Source organism: Hyalella azteca, unplaced genomic scaffold (assembly GCF_000764305.2).
Source record: "Hyalella azteca isolate HAZT.00-mixed unplaced genomic scaffold, Hazt_2.0.2 contig1740, whole genome shotgun sequence".
Classification (NCBI taxonomy): Eukaryota; Metazoa; Arthropoda; class Malacostraca; order Amphipoda; family Hyalellidae; genus Hyalella; species Hyalella azteca.
The window spans coordinates 439,914-463,269 of record NW_025932041.1 but is presented as its reverse complement, the minus strand read 5'-3'; the positions used below and the strand labels follow the sequence as shown (position 1 = coordinate 463,269).

The 23,356-nt window shown below is 38.2% G+C and overlaps 1 protein-coding gene across 1 annotated transcript; it reads left to right on the top strand.

Annotated features, from left to right (window-relative positions):
• The first annotated feature begins 3,226 nt into the window (after positions 1–3,226).
• Positions 3,227–23,145, top strand: LOC108673554 (influenza virus NS1A-binding protein homolog A). Its single transcript, XM_047883798.1, has 12 exons — positions 3,227–3,392; positions 9,288–9,412; positions 10,595–10,705; positions 11,834–12,032; positions 12,983–13,182; positions 13,724–13,858; positions 14,655–14,784; positions 15,101–15,562; positions 17,820–17,945; positions 18,775–18,948; positions 19,453–19,623; positions 19,797–23,145. Exons 1-12 carry the CDS (start codon positions 3,356–3,358, stop codon positions 20,087–20,089), a joined length of 2,163 nt encoding a protein of 720 aa, XP_047739754.1. The 5' UTR covers positions 3,227–3,355; the 3' UTR covers positions 20,090–23,145.
• Positions 23,146–23,356: the final 211 nt, after the last annotated feature.

The window sequence follows — 23,356 nt, the reverse complement described above, 5'->3', positions numbered from 1 at the left end:
GCAATACACTCATTTTTTTTATAGTTCAGAGCAATTGCCGTGAACTTCGTAGAAAACTATGGTGCACATATGTATCTCTTAAAAATTGATTGCAATCGAATGTTGAAACAATATTGAACGTTATCTTTAGGTAATTGTCGAATCGGATTTATCAAAACACCAAACAATTGCGTAAAAGATCGTAATTTTCCAACCGTATTTTCAATGCAATAACGTAAGACGCTTCTAGCATGCAGTATAACGGCGTATAGAGCAGATTCAAGATTCAATCCAGATTCAAACTGGTATTCTGCTGGCTGTTTTACCCGAATACTTGTAATAAACTCTACATTCGTGAGTGTATATCTCTTTACTTTTCAAAAAACGTGTTAATATCTGTATAAGGGTGCACATGGAACGAAGTATCTTGAGTAGAATTCATGTTTTCGATTCATTTGAAAGTACTCCCGAGATAGTTACTGTATGTCTATTGTTTAGGCAGTACCTACACTGTTCGGGAAGTCTTGGTGTTAGGGTCATAATATTAATGCTAGACGAGCATTGAATTAGAGATTTACATTATTTAAATTGTCCTTGAAAACTACGTAAAACTGCTGCTGCACATGTGATTTTATTTTTATTTATTTATTTTATTTTACCTGCTAGTTAAACTAGGTAGAGTTTTTATCACGTCGCCCAGTATTGAGACAGACGTATTCTTGATTCTATTTCTTTGAAACCCATATCGTTTTTCCATGAGTTGTGTAGAAGGTATAAGCCATGCTGCTTGGTTAACGAATAATTTTAATTTTTATTTGAATTATTTGGCTCATTAAGTTGCAAAAATTCAAGCTGAGTAAACGATGGATCTGAGGTGGCATATGATGCTGGTATACAAATGGAGTGAAAAACGGTCGCTTCATAATTGATGTCATGAATTTCTGAGAACTATGGATTGCATAGAAGTTATAAAGTCATCTTTGCTTATCTCTGTACAATAGCGTCTATAATGTGACCGCTTTGCATTCACCGAGCTATGAGAAATTGTTTCCTAGTTGAACTTATAGTGAAACATATTCTGTACGTTTGCCGTCTTCACCGGGTGCGTTGACAATATAATTTTCTTTTTTTGGTCAACAAATATCTTTACCGAAACATCCTATTTTGGGGGATTTTTGTTCCGTCATCTGGTCGGTTATCTTCTTGAGTTTCTTGGATCAAATAGCGAAACTAATAAGTTACTTGATGCACAAGCCTCTGAATATTAGTATTGAGTCGTGGCTATTCGTAATTTCGTAAAGGCCCTGATATTTTTCACTTACAAGTCAAGGCTGTGAATGCGTTCATTATTTACGATCGCATCGGACGCTTTATCTTTCAAATTTATTTTATACAGCTAAGAAAGCATATTGTATGTATGAGCAGCAAGTATTAAAATGGTTAATACGAGAAGCAATTAGTCATTTATTCAATAAATATTATATAATATTGAATTTATGACCAGTAAAAATGTATTTAAAAATTTGTTCTAGTTGCTGGTAAATGTTTCTAAAGTAGCAAAGTTCTTTACATTTTTATTCCTACCGTCTTCCAATTTCGTTTTCCAAGAGAACTGCGCCATTACCCAATTTTCATGTATATGCAGACAAGTGCATGACGTACAAATTTGCATTCCACGCGCATGTGGAAAAAAGTTCTTAAAAGTTATTATATCATGAAAGTTATTTTTAAAATTTCTTCATACAAATAATTTTGTAATAATAATTCATTTAATTTTAATAACAATTTATTAATAATTATGGCTCACTTTCACCGAATGAGTTTAGCAAGCCTAGCGTTAAATTTCCGACTTGTCGCTCGATTGTTTCTTCTTAACTTGAAGAGAATTGCGACTTGTATGGAGTTTGCTTCTGTCGTACATATTAAAAGTATTGTGGCAACATGCTTTCTCATGCTATAGTACTCCATAATTATATCCAGCTATGTCATAGAATAGAATAGAAGTGTCGGCGTTGAAGAAATAGGCCCATGGCCTGTTGTTTCACTTCATATATTTTATTCGAGGCAGGAAACTGCAAAGTTTCCATTAAAACATTTATTGAGGATTTAGTTAAATTTTGGATAAAAAGGCTCTGGTTTTCTCGTCTGTGTAATATATACAAAAATATACCTAACTCAGTACTCATTGCAGTGAGTGACAGAGAGCGCATTCTCTCAAAATCGATGAAAACGTGAAGTCACGGACAGACGGACATGACGAGCACAATAGCGCATTTTTTCCATAAATGAGAAATGCGCAAAAAAAAAAAAAAAATGAAATGTATCGAAAACATTTGCTTCAAGATGTATGCATAAATTAAATTAAGAAGGCTAGACAAGTAAAATTAGGCGTGCGCCAGAAATCAAATCAATTTTATTGTTAGAATCTCAATATTCAAAGTAAAATGTTTAGTCAAACATGGTTCTAACGTTGCTTGATACTTGCGAATAATTCGCTTTATGTGCTCTACATGCAAAACTGAATAATAAAACGTGCCGAAACAATGTTTCCCACATAAAATTATGTGTAAGGAAGATCGGAAAATATTATGATTTCGTGCCTGATACGTTCTGGTAAAAAATGTTGAAGAGTGTGACGCAATTTCCAGAGGTTTAGAATAAAATACGTTAAAAAAACTACGTAGGTTTTCGTAGTTACTCAGAGACAGTATTTGCATAGAATTTGTGTACATGATTTTGTCGTGTAAATAGAGTACAAATTCATTACAATTTTCGCTTCGGGCTATATATACTACTACTATCTATATATATATATAGTATAACTTCTGTGGCTATCTATACTTCCAGATGTTTAGAGAAGAATAAGAAATAATAGTTATATTTTCTTTCTCATCATTCTCACCGAACTGTCTTTTATGACTGCGCTGACGCAGTCCCAAATGTTGCCATCACGAAGCGCCAGGCTTTGTTTACAGGATGCGAACTGTTGCCTAGGGATCACCACGCGACGTAATTGGTCTTTCCTCTACGTAAAAACATCCCGAGACCCAAATATTAAGTTATCAGAGCTGTTATCACTTCAGATTTGTGCTAGGCCTAGACGTAAATACCTTTGTAGTATCAGACATCAAGATCTATTGGTTTTAGGAACATAACGTTGTGTCCGATTATATTGTGATAAATGCGATTGCGGACCACGTTGGGCTTCTTGACGGGCGGCTCAGCGGCTGGTCCAGTGATGGTTGAGTCCGTGTCCAGTTCACATCGACGCTCTGCCGCCTGCCTCGTGTGGGGCTTCTTAACTTAGGCCTTCTGCTCGAGAAGCTTCTTTTTCGACATTCAAATCGAAAATTTTAAACAATCTTTCTGAGTAATCATGGGTTCTTTCGAAATTTACGATGATGAACCACACGGTGAGTGTCTAATGTATCTGCGATATATAATTGTTAGAAAGCATTTGATTTTGAGATAGCTTGTTCCACGGTCTTCTGTACTTTTTAATTATTCAATATCTTTTTATCACAATGGCTTTCTTGTATGAAGTTCAAGTTTTTTTCGAGATCGAGTGAATCAATCGATTTGTCATGTTATTCGATATCTGTATCAATTTTTGGCATTTTTGTTGTATTTCGTGTATCTTTGTAAACGATTGCGCTGTGTTATTCTTCCACAGCAATATGAACATGACTAAGTTTACGTTGTTTCAATTTCAATTGGCGATACTAATTCATAATCGATAAATTTAACATTTAAAAACTTTACAAACCAATTTTGTTCTACGTCAATATCTGGAGTGCTGGAGTCGAGCTTGTTAATAAGAGTCAGAAATTTTAAATTTATTTTCTACCATTATTTTGAGCAAATCGACTTCGATTTCTATGCAAAATTCCAACTTCACTCGTCCATCAAAAAACCAGAAATTGCCGGTTTTATATTGTAATATTCTCATTAAGACCGTTTTGAAGGAGATGCGTTCTCATAAATAACATTTTCATCTGATCCAGGCTGAAACTTTTTAATTTCATCTCCTACTTAACGAGACAGTTGTGAAGGAGATGCGTTCTCATAAATAACATTTTCATCTGATCTAGGCTGAAACTTGTTAATTTCGTCTCCTACTTAACGCCATGAGTTGTGCAGTTGGATCTGCATATTGGTAGGGCATACGTCCACTGCTGAAGCTATACCCTCCAGCGTTAGGCTTACGAAGTTCAGGGGAACGTTCTTTATTTCCTTCGTTTGCTTGTGTATTGGAAAAGAAAAGGAAAGATCATAGAAAACCTGTGGCCATGTCTCTGGTCGGTCACGTGGCCACGGCATCACATTTTTTATCAGTGGTTTTTCCTCGCAATAACCAAAACATTTTGAGTGAAGGTTCCAGAAAGGACACGTGTGGGAGTACAATTTGTCGAAGCTATGAAGATTTTGTGCAGTGAATGTCATAGTTTGCGGATGAAGCGAACATTCCGTTTGAAGTCCGTTGTGTGCATGGCTGGAAAAGTCGCGTGGAATAGCTTCCTTTAATTGCCAGGAGTAATGTATTTCTTTGACGTAGAGACATGATTGTATGTACTGCATAATAAACTATATAGAGGTTAGCAAAACTGAACTGAATTCATCGTATTGTGCAAGTGAAGGTTCATGCTTTTAGGAATTGTCGTAAAAATTCGAGAGCAAAACCAGATATCTCCAGAATTCGTTTTTGATAACTGGTCTTTGCAATCGCCTTTGTTTTTGGAGCCTTTGGAAAAAACCTTTTTTTTGGAGGCTCCAAAAAACCTCCAAAACGAAAGGCTCAAAAAAAAAAATCTTTTTTTTGGAGCCTTTTGTTTTTGGAAATAGCCTTTGTTTTGGAAATTCTATTGTGCTATTTTTATCTATTTAATGTGTGAGCAAGCATATATTGGAAGCATTTGCTGAGTTTGGTGCCGCAAACGAAGAGAACGCATGCGTCATATGAACTGCTAGAAGCGTACAAACTGTAACTTAATGTATCCAGTATACGTGTTCAGCCCTTATGATCCACCATCAATAATTAATGGCAAGGCACGGAGCGTCTTTATAAGATATTCTGCTGATGAATTTATACTTTTGCGCAATAGGCTGTGTTCAGGAATCCTGAGTTGAGAAAATCATGCTCTTACGCGACCAAAACATTGAGCTCTATTAATATTTTTCTGAGACGTTAAATGCTTGAGATTATCTCTATGGAATCGCAATGATGGAAAATGATCACACAGAAGTTGAAAATTTCTACTTAGTTTACCATTATATTCGACTCTTATGAAGCGTATTTTAATTGTTAGCAGCACAGATGTGTAGAAGGAATCTTTTCTCGAAAACTCAGCTTGTTCGTAAGGTTTGTTTTTTTTGCGAACAATTTCAGCTACAGATGGCGATTTGATAACCAAACAACTGTGACTCATAATTATGAGTACCGTTAACCTACTTATCCAGTCAAGTGCGTGCGTTGGACCGGATACAACCTGTAACATTTCTTGAGTGCGCATCAACATGTTCAGCGATCAATGGCCGCGTGGCGGTAGCTTTACCAATGCATCAGTATTTAATATTCTATTTAATCGCGCTGCACGCATCTGCTTGTACTTAAAAATAAATATTGTATTCAATATGCTAGTCTTGTATTAAGGTTGGTCAACGCTGAGTCATAAGACATTGCGATTTTGTAAACGCGCGAATTATGCAAGTTAAGAATGATGTTATCTTTGATGAAACCTTCATATATATGATATTAGCGGATACATTGTTGTTTATTACTCTGTGAGAATGTTCTAATGACCGTTATTGTTCAATTTAATCAGCTATATTTCAATGATTATGGTGCAGTGCTGGTTCGATGAACGCTATATGCATGGTGACCTTAGACTTGCCACCCGTGGTCGCCATGGCAACGGAGTACAGTCGTCAACACGTGTTACCATGGCAACCACCCCAGAACTACGTCGTGAATCTCAATGCATGGAGTTGAAAGTTTATTAGGTCATGATGAGATTTGCAACCAGGCTCGTTCATTCAATTTAGGAAATTCTCATTTTTTTGCGCGAATTGCCTGCTCGATGATAAAGCTATCTTTGGTGTCATTTATATTTTATTTGGCAAAAACTCAACTGTATCGTTTCGTACGCTAGAATTTCACCTCATTTATGATTTTAAGACAAAAAATATCTTTGTTAAAAAACGAACCCTTTTAAATCAGTTACCACTTACCAGCCTCGAATAAAAAGTACAACTTTTGTCAGAATGAGGAACGGGCAAGTGCAATATATTTGTTAAATCTTGAATTGTTCTGCAGGATATAACCGACCTCGGTTAACAATTATCAATTTCTGGTGTTCACAACAAGTTAAACTCGTCTGCTTGATCTGACTCGAAAATATCTCAATATAATAATTAGTCAGTCGTCAAGGTTACAAAACGTATATCATTTCTTATTCTATTCATTTTTTTACTTCAAAACATTTTTTCCCTTTAAGAATTATTTCCTTTATTTCGCTCAAATCTTCAAGCTCCCCATAAGTTGACCATCGAAATGACTATTCTCGGTTTTAGTGCTAAATTTTGCCTTCATGAAAATCTATTTCGATTCCAAAGAAGAGCTACTGGCGCTAAACTAGCTACGAAAACGCATTGCGCTCAAAAATCTAGAGCTTACAAATGAATCATTCTACTAACAAATTATCTAACATAAATTAGACTCTACAATCTCCAAAAATGCAAACAAAAGAAATCCTACAATGTAAACTCGGATAACGAGCGTGGCATTTTCCAGAATAGTCCCCAAATTATTTAGAAACATTTATGATGAATATAGTATTGTATATTCTGAGAAATTTGACTAGTTTTTGATTAGGCGCAGGTATCAGAATTACGTTTTTCATATCGTTGCTACCGACGATCACGGCATGCTCGTCGTGTTGATATTTTGCTCACATTTCGAAGCCTCTGACCAAAAGCTTATATTTTGCTCACATTTGAGAGATAAGATATTTTTTGAGATATTCACAAGATATTTTGCTCACATTTGAGCCTCTGACCGAAAGCTGCTGAGCTTCATTACAACAATTCTCAGGGACGGATATGAAATACTCTATTTCAGATACCTCCGTTTCGTATATGTTTGCCAGTTTAATACTGGGTCGAGAATTGAAAAAAGTTTTTGTATAATTTTTATAAAGGTAAATGGTATAATTTTAAGTGTTAATCTATATGTATTTAGACTAATGATAGCATAAAGGTTTACTATCATTCCATAATATTCATTGAAGTATATATAAGAACGTACAATTTGACTGCAGTCAAATAGTGATTAATATCAAGTGATCACAACTCGATGAACTTTTATTTTATAAGTTACTGCTGAGTATTATGTTTCCTATTATTTTCGGGGCCTTTCATATAGCTTTTAATTATCTGATATTCCGAGCACTTCAGCTAATTGATTGATTGCTCATGCTGCAAACTCTGCAATTGGCACGTATCTATTTGTCATTGGAATAAATAGTCCATAGGCATAATTATTCAGCGAGAGGAACGCGTTCAACAAGCATTTCTGTTTATATTACCCTTGCTTACTTAAGTAGGAGTGATAAAGCAGCCGTTCAGCTAAGAGTTCAATAGCGCATTACACACTTCAAAAAACTAATTTGAACGACAAGATGTCATGCAGAAGCGTTCTCTTACGCGCACTCAAACTTGACGCTTCTAGAAATAGGTTTCTGTGCATACGAGTTTTAACCGCTGCAACGCTCGTCTCAGGCTTAACACTGAGGGTATGTAGTGTATACTTAGCATTATTTGGTATATTAATATTAGGTTTAGTTCAGAAATTAGAGATGTGGTATACTTTAGGTTATTAGGTATATTAATATTAGAGTATTAATGTCACGTATTTGCTTTAATCGTAAGTTGACTAAAAATTTAAAAGCTAAGAATAGTCCACAAAAATTCATATCTTTATAGAAAACGTTTTCTATAAAGATATGAATTTTTGTGGACTATTCTTTGCTTTTAAATTTTTATTAATATTAGGTTTAGTTTAGAAATTAGAGATGTGGTGTACTTTTGATTATTAGGTGTATTGATATTAGGTTTAATTTGGAAATTAGAGAAATTTTACCTACTGATTCCTGCAAGAGATTGTTAATATATCTACTTTGTTTCAGCTTTGTTTCCGCGGAAGTTTTCTCAGATATTCTAATATATTTCTAATTTCTAATATGTTTATCGGCAGCAAGAATTCTGATGGAATACACCGCAGTGCAGATAGTATTTCACTGCATCATGCTGGTGAATGGATTCGTTTGAATTAGAAAAAATTTTATGTGGACCCGAGATTCATAATTCAACATACCATTATTTTATTTTCCGTACACAATGATTTTTCAAGTTTTTTTTTCACGGTTTATTTACGATTACGTACAAGTAGAAGCCTCAGACGGCTTATTTTGATGTCAATACCCAATTTCTTTTCGCGTACTCTTATTTTTTAATGAACAAAATTCAGTAGGTATAATGTCTGTAGCATTTTATCTCGATGGAAATGTTAATAATTTTTTTTATATACGGTACTCTATTCTTGAGCAGGGCTCGGTATATACGGCTGCTCATGTCTCCACCATGGAGCGTTGGCCGACTTGTCTTATTTTTTAATGAACAAAATTCAGTATATATAATGTCGGTAGCATTTCATCTCAGTAGAAATGTTAATAACTTTTCCTATACTAAATTCTTGAGCAGGGCTCGGTATATACGGCTGCTCATGTCTCCAGCATGGAGCGTTGGACGCTTGTCTTATTTTTTAATTAACAAAATTCAGTATAATGTCTGTAGCATTTTATCTCGATGGAAATGTTAATAACTTTTTTATATACGGTAGGTACTCAATTCTTGAGCAGGGCTCGGTATACATGGCTGCTCATGTCTCCAGCATGGAGCGTTGGCCGACTTGTCTTATTTTTTAATGAACAAAATTCAGTATAATGTCTGTAGCATTTCATCTCAATAGAAATGTTAATAACTTTTCCTATACTCAATTCTTGAGCAGAGCTCGGTATACACGGCTGCTCGTGTCTCCACCATGGAGCGTTGGCCGACTTGTCTAATCTCTCTGACGACAATATTTTTCAACATTCGCTCGCTCTATCCTGTGGCTTTTCCCGAAAAAACTGACGAATATCTGCCCTTTGACTTTTTGGTGACTATAAATTTACCGTTACCAACGTCTTTTTGATCTCAATAATGATAATTTTTTATAAATGATCAGCATTTTTGTATTTTGTTTATTGCAGACGCAGGGATGGTGACCATGGCGAGCAACTTGACTCTGAGCGACAGCACCGAAATGATGAAGCAGCGCATGGCGCAGCTCAATCAGTTCCGCAAAACCCGACACTTTTGTGATGTTGTGCTACAGGTGTGTACTGTGGTGTGCTACAGGTGTGTACTGTGGTGTGCTACAGGTGTACTGTGGTGTGCTACAGGTGTGTGCTGTGGTGTGCTACAGGTGTGTACTGTGGTGGTGTGCTACAGGTGCGTACTGTGGTGTGCTACAGGTGTGTACTGTGATGTACTACAGGTGTGTACTGTGGTGTGCTACAGGTGTGTACTGTGATGTGCTACAGGTGTGTACTGTGGTGTGCTACAGGTGTGTACTGTGGTGTGCTACAGGTGTGTACTATGATGTGCTACAGGTGTGTACTGTGGTGTGCTACAGGTGTGTACTGTGGTGGTGTGCTACAGGTATGTACTGTGGTGGTGTGCTACAGGTGTGTACTGTGGTGTGCTACAGGTGTGTACTGTGGTGATGTGTTACAGGCGATGTTGTGCTACAGGTGTGTAGTTATATGATGTATTACAGACGTGTACTTCAGTGATGTATTGCCTGTCTGAGTAGATTAGTGTTGTTTCATAAGTGAGCGTAATTTAGTGATATATTACAAGTGTGTTCATATAATGATGTATTACAGGCTTGTGTAGGTAGTGATGTAATACAGGTGTGTACTATAGTGATGTACTACAGGTGTGTTCTTTAGTGATGTTGTACTGTAGGTGTATGCAGTTCAGTGACGACGCTCTGCAGGTGTAAACAGTTTGAAGGTAGAAAATGTTTGCATAAAGTTTCATGGTATCTTATTGAATATCATTCATTATTGCTACTAGTTGTTTAGAAATTCCCAATTTATTACTTAAGTCAACTCCCAATGACCAAAGAACAAGCCAAAACTTAATGAGATTGATTATGCTTGAGACTCTCTTGCTAATCATCATATATCATGACTCGCTTATTGATCTTTGGTTCCTAGGATTTATTTTTTTATTCATTTAAGGTTCTATCGATCGCTCGTGTCAGGCAGTCGTTAATAAAGAACAACTGACTCACTCAAGGCCTTTCTTAGATTCATCATATGAAAAAGCTGTTATTTCTCGTTTTGAAATTGCTCTAATTGTATTCCCTGTATGATTTAGGTCTGAGCTATATTTGTGTGAAAATATCAAGAAATTAGTTCGATTCTCGGGAAAAATTCAATGCTGCGTCATCTTAATCTCATTATGTTGCCTTTTTGAATTTCTATAATCATATGGATTTTTTATGCAGATCGGAACTGCGGAAATCCATGCCCATCGTTCAGTGCTTGCTTGTGCCAGTCCGTATTTCTTCGAGCTCTTCACTACTGACGAGAGCAAGAAGACGGCTCGAGAGGATAAGGTGAGTGCCTTCCTTAGCTCTCATTATTTGCCCAGTGATCTTGCATTACTCTTCATGTTAGTATTAACAAGTAAAACTGGCTTATTCGTACGATAAAGCATTTGTTTATGAGCTTGACCTTGTATCGCTGCCTCTTCACAGGAGCATCCATAAGAAACGACTTCGTGGAGCTAGTACACTTTTTACTGACTTTTTTTACTGTGGTTGAGCTGCTTTATCACAAAATTATTGGTTACACTTACTCGTACGACGCGCGAAAGTGAAACACTAGAGGTTTGATCGCTTAAGCCCGTAATGATAAGTGTAGCAGGACTTGCTCAGCAACAATAAGGAATGTTGCATCCTAGACCTTGCTATAGTAACAACAGTTCAGTGCTCTACCGTTTAAGAACTTCTATCATCGAGTCTCCGACACAACGTATCTATCTTTTATCAGTATACTTCTAAAAGGTCACACGTGCTAATCTTCAGTTACAAGATTATGATTGCGAGCGTCTGCAAGAAAAATCTCATTTTTGTTCTGTTACGTTGTTGTCTTCTTCGTTACAGGTTCAGTCCGTGATTTACGATTATAAGCTGATGCCCGGAAAATTCTGTCTTGCTTTAATATTGGGTCTTTTATTTTATAACTGCTAATCGCGTGCTAGAGTCTTAGTGTAGGTATTTGATTTTTGCGTGCTGAAGTCTTCGTGTGTATGGCTATTGCGTGTTGTAGTTATGGAATTTTTAATTATCGACACTTTTAATTATCATTCAATATTTAATTAATAACAGTTCAGAAATATCGGTTTATCTCATACAAAGGTCTATGTGATTCTTATTTTCTTGAATTTTGTTGTCTAAACCATGACGGGATAAGTACTCTCAATGATGTCATGGAACGCTGATCTGGACATTTTAGTGCAACCTAAGAGATGTTTGATAAAGGATTAGAAAAACCTAAGTTTCAATTTGCTGTTGTTCCAGAGACTATTGGGATTTTATCAAAATGTATGACTTTTAAAATTATGAATTATGTATGAATTTGTATATTCTTATTCCTAATCATCGGTTATTTATATTCTTATTCCTAATCATGTTCGCTCAGTGAAGAGAATGAAATGTCGTGACGAATGCCGCTCTGTGCAGGTTGTGTACAAGCTGAGCGGCAGCTTCGAGCAGGAGTCCCTGGAGAAGCTGGTCAAGTTTGCCTACACAGGAGACTTGGATGTGCCAGCCAGGCTGGTCAGGCATGTCTATGTCGCTGCCAACAAACTCAGGGTGAGCCTAGCTAATGCAGAGACTAGTCACTATAGCATCACTCGGTGCAGTCACGCACAAACTCAGGGTGAGCCTAGCTAATGCAGAGAGACTAGTCACTATAGCATCACTCGGTGCAGTAACTCGTCTCTATGTTTTTTACTGTAGAGCTGCGGTTTATATACAAACGGAAGTCTCGTTACAGTTGATATCGTAGTTACATTGAATTTTCACTTCATATCTTGAGTTCGTGATCTGGATTCTTTGAAATTAACCATGTGACTGCTGCTTCCGGCGTAATTAATCACAAAGTGAGGCCATTCTTTGTAAGTGAAAATAAAGTTGGAGTATCTTTCAAATTTACTTATATATTAGTGATTGTTTCTTTTGCATTAATTGATGCTTTCATTTAACTCTTCTATAGCTTATGTATTCATGGTTATTGCTAATAACTTTTGTTGCGAACGTCATAGAAGCAATAAGTGCACCTAGCATCTTAAAGGGAATGTTTTTCTAAGACTGAAGTACGAATTTGAGAAGTTTAGAAATCCCCATCATTGTCCAATTATTGTCTGTTGCGTTAATGGGTTACACAACGCCTGGAGGGACTAGACCAGCTGTTACATATGGAAGCGCAGCCTTGGATTTCCACATTAATAATCTCTGAATTGTTCGCTGCTGGCATTGAATTTGAATTTAAATTACACTATAACTGGAAAATTATTAGTGCCTGCTTATATAAACATCAAGTGGCTATTATATTCTTTCTATCCGTTACAGGCTCGTTTTTATTATATTGCAGGGCTCTGGGCTTTTTGATCATAAATGTTATTAATAGGACTGATTGATTCAACTTTTCGATGATGCAGATGGAATTGCAGCGGCTCTGAACTTTTCATCATAAATGTTATTATCGATGCCAGTTATGGCTGTAAATTTTCACGATGCCAGTTATGGCTGTAAATTTTCACGATGCCAGTTATGGCTGTAAATTTTCACGATGCCAGTTATGGCTGTCAATTTTCAGTGATGTAATTTAACTGCGTACGCGTGGGCAGCTTGACCTGGTGCGCGTGAGCAAGGACACGGGGGGCGTGAGTCGCCTACAGGTGCGCGTGATGCAATACTCGGCAGACGACGCGTCCATCACCAGCCACGCGCTCTGCACGCTCGTGCTCGAGTGGATCCGGCGCCAGATGGAAGAGGAAGACATCACGCTCGAGTCTCTCAAGGAGAAGGTCCGTAAAATATTTAACGAAGTTTGTTTTTAATTGTGATCAAATACTGTGGATGCCGGTTTAAAATAGCGTTCAGATACTGTGGATGTCGGTTTAAAATAGCGTTATTGAGTTATTTCAAGTAGTTCGTTTGTTTTTAATTGTGATCAAATACTGTGGATGTCGGTTTAAAATAACGTTATTGAGTTATTTCAAGTAGTTCGTTTGTTTGTATCAGATATTGTGGATGACGTTTAAAATAGCGTTATTGAGTTATTTCTAGAAGGTTACTGTATAATTATGTTTGTATAAATGCCTGCAGGGCCAAGGATTAGAAACAGGACCGCGCATTGTACATGTCACCTCTTTTTTCAACTAACCCTGTATTGGGTTAGAATTCTGGCTTCATTAGAGTTAAAAAGTGTAGAAATTTGTTTCAAAAAGGTTAAAATAATGTTATGTTTGCATAACCCTGTATTGGGTTAGAATTGTCGCTTCAATGGAGTTTAAAAGTGTATAGGAATTTGTTTAAAAAAATGTAACGATATTATTATGTTCACAGAAACATCTGTTGTACTTGAACATCGATAATTCCCTGCACGACTGCAGCGACATCCGCACTGGGGACTATCAGGACTCGGAGATGGTGCAGGACTACAAGAAAATTTCCCGCAAGCTTTCCAAGACGAGCTTGAAGGTACTGCCCCTTCTCGACATCACATGATCCCTTTAACTCGAATAATTCATATATTATAGGCCTTCCAAGACAAAATTGAAGGTACTGCCTCTTCTCGCCATCACATGATCCCTTTAACTTAAGAAATTAAAATATTATTGGCTTTCCAAGACGAGCTTGAAGGTACTGTCTTCTCGTCATCACATGATCCCTTTAACTTAAATAATTCAAATATTATAGGCTTTCCAAGACGAGCTTGAAGGTACTGCCTCTTCTCCGCCATCACATGATCCCTTTAAATTGAATAATTCAAATATTATAGGGCTTCTGTTTTTAGGAGATGACATTTGTTTTATGGCAGAGTGTCTGCGGATCTTGTAAATAATTTAATTGTAAAGTGCATTCGTAGGTCTTTGCGCTGTTATAGTTAATAATGTTATAATGATCTTCGTTTTATTGCTTTGCAATTATTTCGAGATGCGTTTAAGCTAAGTCGGCAAATTTGATTGATAATTTGTAACAAATTCAATGAAATTTTCATATAAAAACGAAACAAAACATGCAGGGGCATAAAGTTGCCAATCTTGCTTATTCCCACGAAGACAAAAATTATCTATGCAAGTGCTCTGCCACTTCAGACATTCATATTCACGGTTACATTTAATAAATCTCTTTTCTTTTCCATCTTATTTCTCGGTATTTATGGCACTGGTGTGATGAATATTTACTTTGTATACATTAAATAAGTCTGTATTATTTTCCATTTTATTTCTCGGTCCTTATGGCACTGGTGTGATGAATATTTTGTATATTACAGGGGACGAAGAAAATAGTTGTGGGGCTGCACCCTGCCAAGCCGCGCATGATGCTCTACTCCCGCAGCATCTCGGACGAGGAGGACGCGCAGGACGCTGAGTGGAAGCTCATCGCTCATTCTGAAGTTACTGGTCAGTCTTTTGAAATATATTAAGTCCTGCAAACATCGCTAGATATACTTAACACGAGTCGGAAGTAAAATTAATAGCATACAGTTTCCCGAAGCCAGTCAATCTGTTAATTAGTTGAGTTATTTGTTAATCAATTCGTACGCACGTTCAAGGCTTGCACTCTCTGACGCCATTAGGGATGATATAATAATCAATTCTAAGATTTATATATGGTGAATGTCGACTTGAGTATGCTGTAGTTATGCGAGTTTATAATATTTTTCCATTGAATGTCCGTAGCTTCTATTCTTAGTTGCTTATCTACCTGTGGTTGCAGATCGCTCGTTCCTGTCGATCGTAACATTGAACGGAGTGGTCTCAGTGCTGTCCATCATGCAAGTGTCACAGCCCCCGTCGCCCACTCTACGCACGCCGCACCAGTCACGCCCTGCCAGCGTCGAGAAGGTTGACAGCTACACTCTAATCCCCCACATGGCGAGCTCCAAGTGCGGCTGCGGCGTCGATAATTTCAATGGAACTCTTCTCGTGTCCGGGGGCTACGACAGAGTTGAATGTCTGCGAGATGCTGAAGTTTATTCGCCCAAGGACAACACTTGGACGAAGTTTCCTGACATGCGACAAGGACGCGGTCGCTTTGGTCTCGCTGTTCTGGACGGCATCGCTTACGCCATCGGCGGCAGTGACGGAACACGGGAGCTCAACTCCGTCGAAGTGCTCGACGCCGATGCCAAGCGCTGGACAAATGTGGCTCAGATGCCTCTGGCGCGATCCAATGCCGGTGAGTTACTGGACTTTTTCTTCAGCTCTGAAGGAACAAAGCTCACGTATATCTGAGCATTCAAATGCTCATAATCGGATATTTTTTACTCCTGACAATTGTCTAGGGAATCGTGGACACCAGCTTGGCTTCCGAACTTTAATTCTACTTCTAAAGTGTGTGTTTATTGTGAAGGAGTGAGGAGACTCTTCCGTTCATCCTTTATTTTTTTTGTTTGGTTGAGTTTTTCTGGTTTTCGAAAGGTTTCGAGTTCAACTAAATTCTTCGTTATTGTTTTTTTTCCACAGTGTAGATAGTCTCCGTAGTCTCCGTTTTTTAATTTCTTGACTTTACCGTGGGAGTATTTAATTTTTTTATATCCTCTAATGATTCATCTCCTGTTTGCTAGCTAATATCCTTCAGCCACGCCAGTGTTCCCATCCAATATCAGTTCTCAGGGATAACCAAGTGTCTCCCGCAATGCGCAGGTCACCTTTTCTTAGCAACTTATTAGCTCTTCTATCCCTGTATTGGCTATGACTTCTGGCTTGCATTGGTGTCCTCTTTCACCAGGAAGTATTAATGCTGATAGCGTATATAATTTGAATGGCGGTGTACGACTCCATCAAAACCTCTGACGCCGGTAGGTAAATTTATGAGCTGTGCTGAGATCTTAAGTTCAAACGACTTGCACTCACAGCATCAGTAATTGCAGGGCCATCTTGAAATATGTGATAATGTGTGCATCCTAATCTCCCGGTCATGCATGAAGCTTCTCATGAACGTACGCTCATCTGCTCCCTGTTTCTCCGTGCAGGACAGCAGTCGCTGCAAGTGGGCGACAAGACTTTTTCTGTAGGTTAGGTGCTTTTTCAGAGCGCCCAACTCAAGTGATGATCATCTTATTTCAATCCAGGACTGGCATAAAATATTATTATTTTATCTTCATCTAATTTATGTCCTGGTGAGTAGCCGTGCTTCCGGAGCGTTGCAAAATAAATGCCTGATTTGTAGAAGATAAATTGTTTGCCTTTCAGCGGGGCTTCTTTTTTTTTGACAGGACGCTCATTGATAAAGACGGTGTGTTGTATCTTACTTCGTTTGAAGCTTTCCAATGCAAGTAAATATGCTAATCCTTTCATGGAACACAACAAGACTGCCATTTGTAGCTTGATCTGCCCATTTCTCTACCTTACTTGAGTAATAGAGATGCTTCTGAAGATTATTAACTCGGCTCGTGAGTACACATGATGTGTTTGAAAACAAGGTGTAGTTTTCAAATTGAAACTCGTTCTTAAATAACTCGTTTCGTTTCCGTATTGCATTAACTTTGCTCCTTATTCCATAATGAAATTATTTGCTTGCAGAGAGCCCTTTGTTGTAGCGTGTTTCCTGAGAATTTTTTGTGGCAGATTGCGGCACTGTTGTTTTTGAACGTGAAGTTCGAGTTCGAGGCAGGTTTTTGTATGAGGAGAAACTCAAACAAGTCCAAATTCTGTATTATGCCGGCGCGGGAAGGAAAGTTCTAATTTTTTTTAATCGCAGAGTGGCTGCTGCTTGCAGAAAAATTCGTTGTCAAAATTTTCTTGGATCGCAAAAGATGTGTCATTAGAAAATTTTCTGTTGGTATTGCATTGATATTTGCTTTTAATTTTACGACAGGTACTCAATGTGGTGTAGGTTTTCCCATCAATAAGGTGACTAAGGTTAAGTTTGGTGCACTTGTGATATGTTGAGTTTTAATCTTGCGGTGACTCCTCTATAGCTGATCAAGATCGTTTATTTGACGATATTTGCATTTGCTCCGAACACACCTCGAAGCCACGTTAGCCGCCTGTGCCCTTATGTTGCAGGTTTAATATAAACGATCTATTATATGAGTCACTAGACCAAGCAAATCGTTAACGTTAGCATGATTTTACAGAAATATTGAGAGCATTGGGTACAATAATCTCAGCCTAATTCTTTCTACTTGTGCAAATTGTTTGCAGTTTACAAAATTTCTGTTCAACATACAGTCGTCATTTTTATGAATACAGGTTCCCGAATTCGGTTTAGCGATTAGCGATTCAATTGTCCATTATTAGTGTTTCCACAGTTTATTCCGAGGAAAATAATTTTGATTTCAAGTTGGAAAGTCCATATTAGCATTAACAGATTCCTGGGAATTCCTAGTATGATTAAATTAACGGCTTTTGCTTTTCAGCGATCACTCTTGAACGTTTGAATTTAAGATGAACGCCCGCATCTAAGATGAGGTTTTCTGGTTATGCTTCAGGAGTGTGTAGCTTCAACGGCAAGATCTACTGCGTGGGCGGGTGCTACGGTCACGGTGGCATCAAGCAGTGCGATGTGTACGAGCCTCAGACCAACACGTGGACTACTATCGCTTCTCTCAACATCGGTAAGCTGCTCGTTTTTGTCTTATTACTTGACATGCTAACTCATGCTTTGTAGCTCATTGATATGCTTCTCGACGCTATCGATTAAATCTCTTATTCGTCGACGTTCCTTGCCACCCTCCCTGCTTTCGCCCACCTTCCTCCTCATCCGGTGCAGCCCCTCCGACCGCCACCAGAGCCTCCGCCCACGCGAGCGTGACGTTTGGCGCAAGAAACAACAAATCGCTTATTAATTAATTAATCCTACTTTAGATGGCTATAAATGCTTCCTAGGCTCTTCAGTGAGTATATACTGGACTGCAAGAAGGTTTGCAATAATATTTAGTGGTGACGTAGCAAAAACGTAATGGCATACGCTGCTAGCTGGCAGCCTGACAACCCTGAACTCACGTCGGTGGAGGTTCTTCAAGTGGTGGCCAAGCAAAGTATCAGCCATTTTATTAGCTAGGATTTACGTCATGTCGCTGCCTGGCAGTCGAGATAACTTGCTAACCTTTCATGTACGTCAGGTCGGTACCTGGCAGTCGAGGTACCGGTAACTTGCTGAAGTTTACTAACCTATAACTTGCTAACCTTTCATGCACGTCAGGTCGCTACCTGGCAGTCTAGGTAACTGGGTAACTTGCTGAAGTTTACTAACCTATAACTTGCTGACCTTTCATGTACGTCAGGTTGCTACCTGGCAGTCCAGGTACCGGTAACTTGCTGAAGTTTACTAACCTATAACTAGCTAGCCTTTCATGTACGTCAGGTCGCTACCTGGCAGTCGAGGTACCGGTAACTTGCTAAAGTTTACTAACTTATAACTTGCTAACCTTTCATGTACGTCAGGTCGGTACCAAGCTGGAGTGGCGGCCCTGGATGGCAAGGTGTACGCCGTGGGCGGCTACGACGTCCTGAATTGCCTGAGCTCGGTCGAGGTGCTGGACACGGAGCTCAACGAGTGGCGCATGGGCGCCCCCATCGGCACCGCCAGAAGAGGGCATGGACTGGCCGCCTTCAAAGGTGCCCACTCTTAGACTGTTTGATGTGATGTTGTAAAGTAGTGTCGGAAATTGTTAACTTTACTTGCATAACTTAGAGTGGGTGATTTACATGGCCTGTTTGTAAATGTTTGTTGTTACCTGTTTGTTTTTCTTGTAAAACCTGTTTGAAAAATAGCGCTCACAAGTAAGCTAACAACTCGTTATTTGTATTTGGCGTCTATATGATACTTCTTGTTTTTTCCCTTATCATTTCAAGACGCTGTATTATGTGCGTTAAAGCTTCACATTTTATTTACAAATGCAACTTTTTCAGTACACTACCGTTTACATGTACTCTAATACACTTGTGCTACGTTTGTGAAAGGTTCCTAATAGATTTATCTTCAAATACTTACCTTGAAAGCGGATCCGCTGTGGAATGTTCCCGCTCGCTTTAAACATAAATTACAAAAAATACTATGGAATATGATAAGAAACTTTGATACTACTTGCAAGTCGCTGATATCTTTCGCTGTGTGAGCAGGGAAGCTGTTCATGGTGGGCGGGTTCGACGGCAAGCAGTCGCTGTGCTCCACGGAGATCTACGACCCCGACACCAACAGCTGGTCGCCAGGCCCCTCCATGACCACATGCAGGGCGAACGTCGGCGTCGCTGTCGTCGATGGCAAGCTCTACGCTGTTGGTGGCTTCTCAGGTGAGGTTCATTCTTAACTACTACACTTGAGACCATGCCACGTTCTTATTAGGTACCGTACGGTACTATTGAAGAACTGGACGCTGAGCAGGTTCAATTAATTATAAGTAATGTATTATTCTGTGAATTGACATCGATAGTTTCCTATAAATAATGAAGTTATTCATCCCCAGGTAAGAACTTCCTGAACAGCATCGAGTATCTGGACCCGGAGACGATGGAGTGGACAAACTTTACGCCCAAGCCTGAAGGCTACAAGAGCAGGAAGACGAGCAAGAGCCTCGTGAACGGCGCCGGTGCTCAGGCCGATGAGGAATCCCGGTCAGAAACGCAGGAGGATAACTCGGCCAGCGAGCTGGACACGAGCATCCCTGAAGAAAGCATCCCTGAGGAGAGCGAACCTTCGACCTGTGGCGACACTCCTGCTGTCAACGGCATCAGAGCCATGACCACCAATGTCCACTGATGAATCTCGCCATGAGAAATGCATTATCCTCGTTGTATAAAATTTAAATTTGAATTGCTTTAGATGTGTTCGACTTTTGAGCTGACCCAGCATATTATTCTCACTCTAGATGCATAGTTTTCTCATGGTTTCCTTATTTTATGTTGTGTTCTCCAATATATCACTTCATATGTGTATCGCTTCTCAATATCCGAGCGTGATCATACAAGGTTAGATTTCTTGCGTTGGAGGCATTTGCCGACGACCTGTAGCTTGTTTTTTTACAGCTAAAGTGTCAAAAATTATTTTGCGAATAATTTGAACTTCAATTATTAAATATTCTACAGCGATGTAATTTCCAAAGTTCACATACTATTATTTTTCGTGGTACATCTTGAGGCTCCAACATGATTAATCTGGACCATCGAAAAATAATTATATGCATAATCAGTCAAGGTTGTGCTGACTAGGCTTATCATTGATATTTGTAGGTTTTATTTCAATAAAATTTCATTTGCTGAGTATTGTGGAGAGTTGGTGGATGTTCGAAGTCGTGTGAACGATGTTCTGTCAAATACGTAGGCGTGAGCTTCACAGTTTCCTGGGGCGTTACTGATGAATTTTTATTTACCATGCTTTGAGTGACGGCGTCACAACGGCTCAAGGAATTGATGCTAGGGAATGTATCAGACCTCGAATTTCTGCTTCATTTTTGATTGAGGAGGAGTAAACGTTTTAACGGGCCAGGAAAAACAATCTAAGAATAAATTTGCATTTTAAATAACAAAGATAGTTGATTTGGTGGAAAACATGCATTGGAACAAGCGAGAAAATTGCAGTAGAAATAGCTTTGTAACTGGTATGGAAATGCTATTGATGTAGGAATTGTGGCTGACAACTCGGATAAATGTAACACCATAGCCTGTTACTGCAGGCTTGCCATCTGCACAAGAGACCGCTACACTACAGACATGAACCATGTCACTAGCGACCATGTCGCGATTTCCTCCTGTCCATCTTGTTTCTGCGATTTTGACGTTCAAATGCGACCATAATTTTCGATAATTTGACTTACTAGGCGTTTGAAGAGGCATTCGTAGAAACTGTTCAGGTAAATTTTTACGTTCAAGTTAGTAAATAAATTTGCGTTTCTGCATATATATGCAATTTTAATTTTTACATTTCTTTCATTTCAACAGGAAATCATATTGAGCAAATCAACCCCGTGGAAGCACACTTGATGTTATTTAACATTCATTTCCACATCGTTAAGTGTACTTTGTAAATGTTCTGGTCGATGAATCAGGCCAGAGTAAATTACAAAATAATGGTGAAGTACCCAGTTCGGGCTTAATTTTCAATATTATGATGGGTTCACTGTTTCACATATAACACTGATAAACGCGCTTTGTTTCACAAATCACGTAAGATGAATTTTAATCTTTCAAACACCATTAGCAAGTAAAGCATTTGTTAAAGGTGAGCTGGAGTTGTTTTGAAGCTTGAAATTTCTCGATAAAACGTAGAATGATTAAATGAAATGAGCATTTATTCATATAAATGATTGCATTGTCGTGTAATTCCATACATCCCAGTAGTGAACTCAACATGTTTCACCGAAAAAAGCTTTTTGGTCAAGCAATTGTATTAGAAAGACAATAACTATATCAGTTGAGCTACCCACGTGTAAAACGATACTAAATACTTTTATTTTTGTTCTAGGTCTAACTAACCTACCGCAATGACGCTGAAAACTCGGGAATCTATGATTTTGTATTGATATTGCGACGTGTTAAATGTAACCAGATTATTCGTAGGTTTCATTCCACGGTCACATATATCGACTCCAACTAGGGCTATCGTGCATACCGTGGATCATTGCGCCCAACTTTGAGTACGATCGTCAAAAAATGTTCAGTGAAATTCCAAGCAATTGAGAGTCAAATCATTGGAGGTTCTTTTTTTAGATTTCAACTTGAAGTTTATTTTCAAAATGTCACTGGGTTCCTCAGCAATGAAATAGACATGTCATGACTGATACAGTGACTAGCACAAGCCGTGTTGCGGTTTTAGCTGGTCCCAACATTTTCGACCTGAATAAGGTAAAATTTATACTTATCACATTTACACGTTTTTTCAATATATAACACGAGGATTATAATGTTATTACAATACATATTCTTTTGAAACCGATTCTAACGCTTATTTTTCTCCACCTTGCTTCGAAATATTTGTTAAATTTTCATTTATTGTATTCTCACTTCATCTCTTAAAGTGACAATTGCTCGCATGTTCAGATCAATGACAAATGGTGCCAACATTGTTTGTGATTTGAGCAACATTAAGTGACTCAACAAGCATTGAGTGATTTGACTTTACAATCATTTTCAAAACTAACTGAATCGGCATGCCTTAATTGATAACCGATTGCATTGTCTTATCAAAATGTAACTTCCTGTTGACGCGATGTTGTTTCTTCGTGTGTTTTTCATCTGAAAAATTGCCATAAGATTACCATGATTTCTGTATTGCGATCCCTCAGTTCTATATTAACTTGTTTGTGCCACGTTCCAAGTGTTGAACTTGATAATGTGTAAGCTATCACTGCTTTATTCAGTTAATTTAGCTTGATGTGAATAAGCCTTAGATATGCATCATGAATTATATATACATTCCCGTGTCTTGTGTTAAGACAACCGCGTGCTGAATGCTGCGAGTACACTGTTTCTTGTGAAGCACTTCAGCACATTAATTAACACAAGCTTTATTATCTCTTGGAAGAATTGTGTTAAAGTATATTATATAGCTTCTATTGTGTTGAAGTTATTAAATAGGAAGTAGATGACTACTAAGTTATGTGTTCAAGCCATAGTTATTGAACCAACACACGGGATTATAAACCTGTGCTTAAATGGTGATGTTATTAAGGTTGGGATATAGGAATGAGCAGCTTGGGTTTTCTGATGTGAACTTGTCGTGGTTGGTTTATTAACTTTAATAAACTTGCACGCATACAATATTCACCTCGGTTATTGTGACCAGAAATGCCCTGTAATGAATAAATTTGTCTTTTTGAAGTGGTTTTCATTTTCAATGTAATGCCTATTTGCACATCTAAGCATTCGGGGACAGAATCGTAGCACAGTAAAATTGTCTTCGACTTCGTGCATAATAAGATGCCTAAATTAATGCTAATAGTTTTGTTAATTGAGTGGGCGGTCACTTTTACATGCACCCATAACCCTCTAATCATAGATCATCGATGCTGTAAAATTGAATAATTATATT